The following is a 2,818-nucleotide window of genomic DNA, read 5'->3' as shown; positions in this document are numbered from 1 at the left end:
TTGAGTGAAACCCCGCAACTGTAAACGTTTAAAGAAACGCAGTTTATTGATCTTTGGGCCTAGACTGTGTTTATGAAGCATCACCCACCCAACACCCCACCCAAACTCTCTGTGAGGATGGGCTCTGCGCACAGACCTGCAGCCTACCTTCACGGCCTCCTTAAATTTCATAGACATCTGTGAATTCCATACGTGCCTCGAAAGCCAATTACACACCTTCAAACGGGCGCACACTTTGATTTGGACGGTGAGAAACACTTTCCCAGATCGCTGGGATCAATCACAGGCAGGATAACAGTATGAAAGATTTATTTAGTGATAAAAATCAGGAATACCTTTCAAATGTTCAAGACGTGCGTAAGCACACAGAAGGTTAGTTATTACGCTGCTCTGCGGTGCCGCACAATCCCACGGGATTATTGTCAATAAAACAATCCGAGCCATGGTAGAAGTGTTTGATTTTGTCCTCACGAACTTCAGGATGATTTTGAACTAATATTCTGAACACTGTCACCACTAGAAGACAGGTTAACATGGCCGCAGTGTTAACTTATTATGTTAAGTTACTCAGGTAAACAGAGAGTGAAACTGCATGAGGCTTTTTAATTTCAATTCAAATGGAATTTTATCTGGTGCCTGATTTTTTCCTTCGCCAGATTTTTGCAGCAGTAAATTATGTGTTAACACTTTCGCAAATAATTTGTTATATTATATGTCAGTGGTAAAACTGTAAAAATAGCTGCGGCGTTTTTACTGGAGCCAGTAAGTCCATCTGTTTCCCCAAGTGACTGTGGAAGCTTTTGTTATTAAATGTGACTTGAAGCAGTCTGTAGTGACATACCTGGTAGCTACTCCATGTCCTTCATAGGCCTAATTTACCTCGTCTACCAAGGTTCAGTGTTTTATTTTAACTCTGCTCACTCGTCAGTCATTAAAAAAAACTGTGACACATAATGAAAGTCCGAGACAAACACTTACATTGTCGTTTTCTTTAATGCAAAAAGTATGCAAACATTTACAAAAACAAAAAGGCAACAAAAAATAGGGATGTATTTGTATTTCAGACACAGGGTCTATTCCTCAATGTAACACGATTCACCAATAAATAAATAAATGTATTCTGAAAGTATTTTTCGCACAGGTTAGATCCACAAACATTTAATGTGAGCTACACCACCAGTTGACAGTCTCACACCAAAAAAAAAAAAGAAAAAGGGCAGAAAAAGGAAAAAGCTGAGACAACTGCTATAATGTACCTTGGCCTCCACAGAAATAAGTCCAAGCCTGGACATGCCATTTCAACATTCGTCGTCAACAACATGAAAACACTAAATGGGACTTATGGAGCTAACACACACGGCTGCGCGTCCACACCGGGCCTCTGGACAGTGATCCCCAGAGTTTCAGTCGTCTTTGGTTTAAATAGTGATCCCATGTATCCAGCACTGGACTCCAGAGTTGCCCCGTCAGAACGTGATAAGTAGATTCAGCAGTCACCTGTAGGTTAGACAAGGCAATACACAATAACACCGTGTCAGACTTTGGACTACTACTGTACGATGCATTAGACCACAGCACATCCATAATAAACACTTTCTAATATGTTATTCATCCGCGGGTTTAACGTGTGGACCATGACAAACCGATCGTACCATTGTGGCCATAACTTCTACACATGCTAGTGAGATGTTGACATGGACCAAGCGCCCTCCATCCTCCACACAGAGAAGGCGTAGCTCAGCCTCTCGTGAGCCACATAACTACAACTTGACATTTTGGAGTCCAGCTCGTCGCTCTGCAGCACCTGGCAGAGGAAGTCGATGTATCTGGCTGCAAGTTTTAGAGTCTGTATTTTGCTGAGTTTGTCGGAGGGCAAAGTGGGGATAATTTTCCGCAAAGCGGCGAACGCCTCGTTCAGAGACTGGGTCCTCTGTCGCTCTCGGACGTTGGCCATGACCCGCTGCGACTGGAGTTCCTCGAAAGACTGGGGGCTGCTGCTGTTGGACTTCTTCCCTCTTTTCCCAGGGGTCGGGCTATCTGAGTCCTCCCCGTTTTTCCTGCTCGGTCTCCTCTTTCTCCCACATCTCTTCGGCTGTCTGTCCAGCTCCCCCTCGCTGTTGCTCAGGCTGTCCACAGGAGAGACAGGGGAGCTGCCCGACTCTTCCCCCACATTTTCCTCAGACATCTCCACTTGGGTAGATGGCGGCCAGAAAGTGTCCAAAAATTATTTCCCTCTCATGAAGTCAATGAGTTAGTCCACCTGTAAGTCTGTCTGGCCTCGAAGACACCAAAGTATCCATAGATGAGTTCCTGGGAGGACCAGTCTTTTCTGATACTTGAGAAACTTAGGCAGTTCTTATAGGCTGCATGGCGTAAACTATTTGGGGAGGGACAGGATTGGCCAAGAAGATGAATTACGTGATGTGAGGGGTGGGAGGATCTAAGGAGCTATCAGAAAGACTCATAACACAAGGTAAGGTTTGAAAAAGGTAACACAGCAAATTCACAGCATGGCTCTGCTTTTACAAAAAGAACCAGATGAAGAATCTTTAGAACTCGGTTTTCAGTAAACAAAAACAAACTTACAAATTTACTTTTAATTAGGTTCCTATGAGCAAGGGGACAATCAAATTGCCTCTTGAATATACTAAAAACGACTTTGAAACGAAATCCAATTTAAAATTAAAATAAAAAAAAATGTTAAATATAATTTAAAATAACAGAACAAGCTTGCCTTCCCTGCAGGTTTGGGTGTAAACAGTGTGTCTTTTTTATCCTTTCATCCATTCATCCAAATAAAATGCGCTTGTCTCTTCAT

At 42.9% G+C, this 2,818-nt stretch overlaps 1 protein-coding gene across 1 annotated transcript; it reads right to left on the bottom strand.

Annotated features, from left to right (window-relative positions):
- Positions 1-1,036: 1,036 nt before the first annotated feature.
- Positions 1,037-2,333, bottom strand: twist1b (twist family bHLH transcription factor 1b). Its single transcript, XM_020612750.1, has 2 exons — positions 1,653-2,333; positions 1,037-1,497 (listed from the first exon to the last, which is right to left on the bottom strand). Exon 1 carries the CDS (start codon positions 2,183-2,185, stop codon positions 1,679-1,681), a length of 507 nt encoding a protein of 168 aa, XP_020468406.1. The 5' UTR covers positions 2,186-2,333; the 3' UTR covers positions 1,037-1,497; positions 1,653-1,678.
- Between the last annotated feature and the right edge of the window lie 485 nt (positions 2,334-2,818).

This window comes from Monopterus albus, unplaced genomic scaffold, assembly GCF_001952655.1.
Source record: "Monopterus albus unplaced genomic scaffold, M_albus_1.0 scaffold127.1, whole genome shotgun sequence".
Taxonomy (NCBI): domain Eukaryota; kingdom Metazoa; phylum Chordata; class Actinopteri; order Synbranchiformes; family Synbranchidae; genus Monopterus; species Monopterus albus.
Note: the sequence above shows the minus strand (reverse complement) of the source record. Positions and strands in the feature narration are given on the sequence as shown.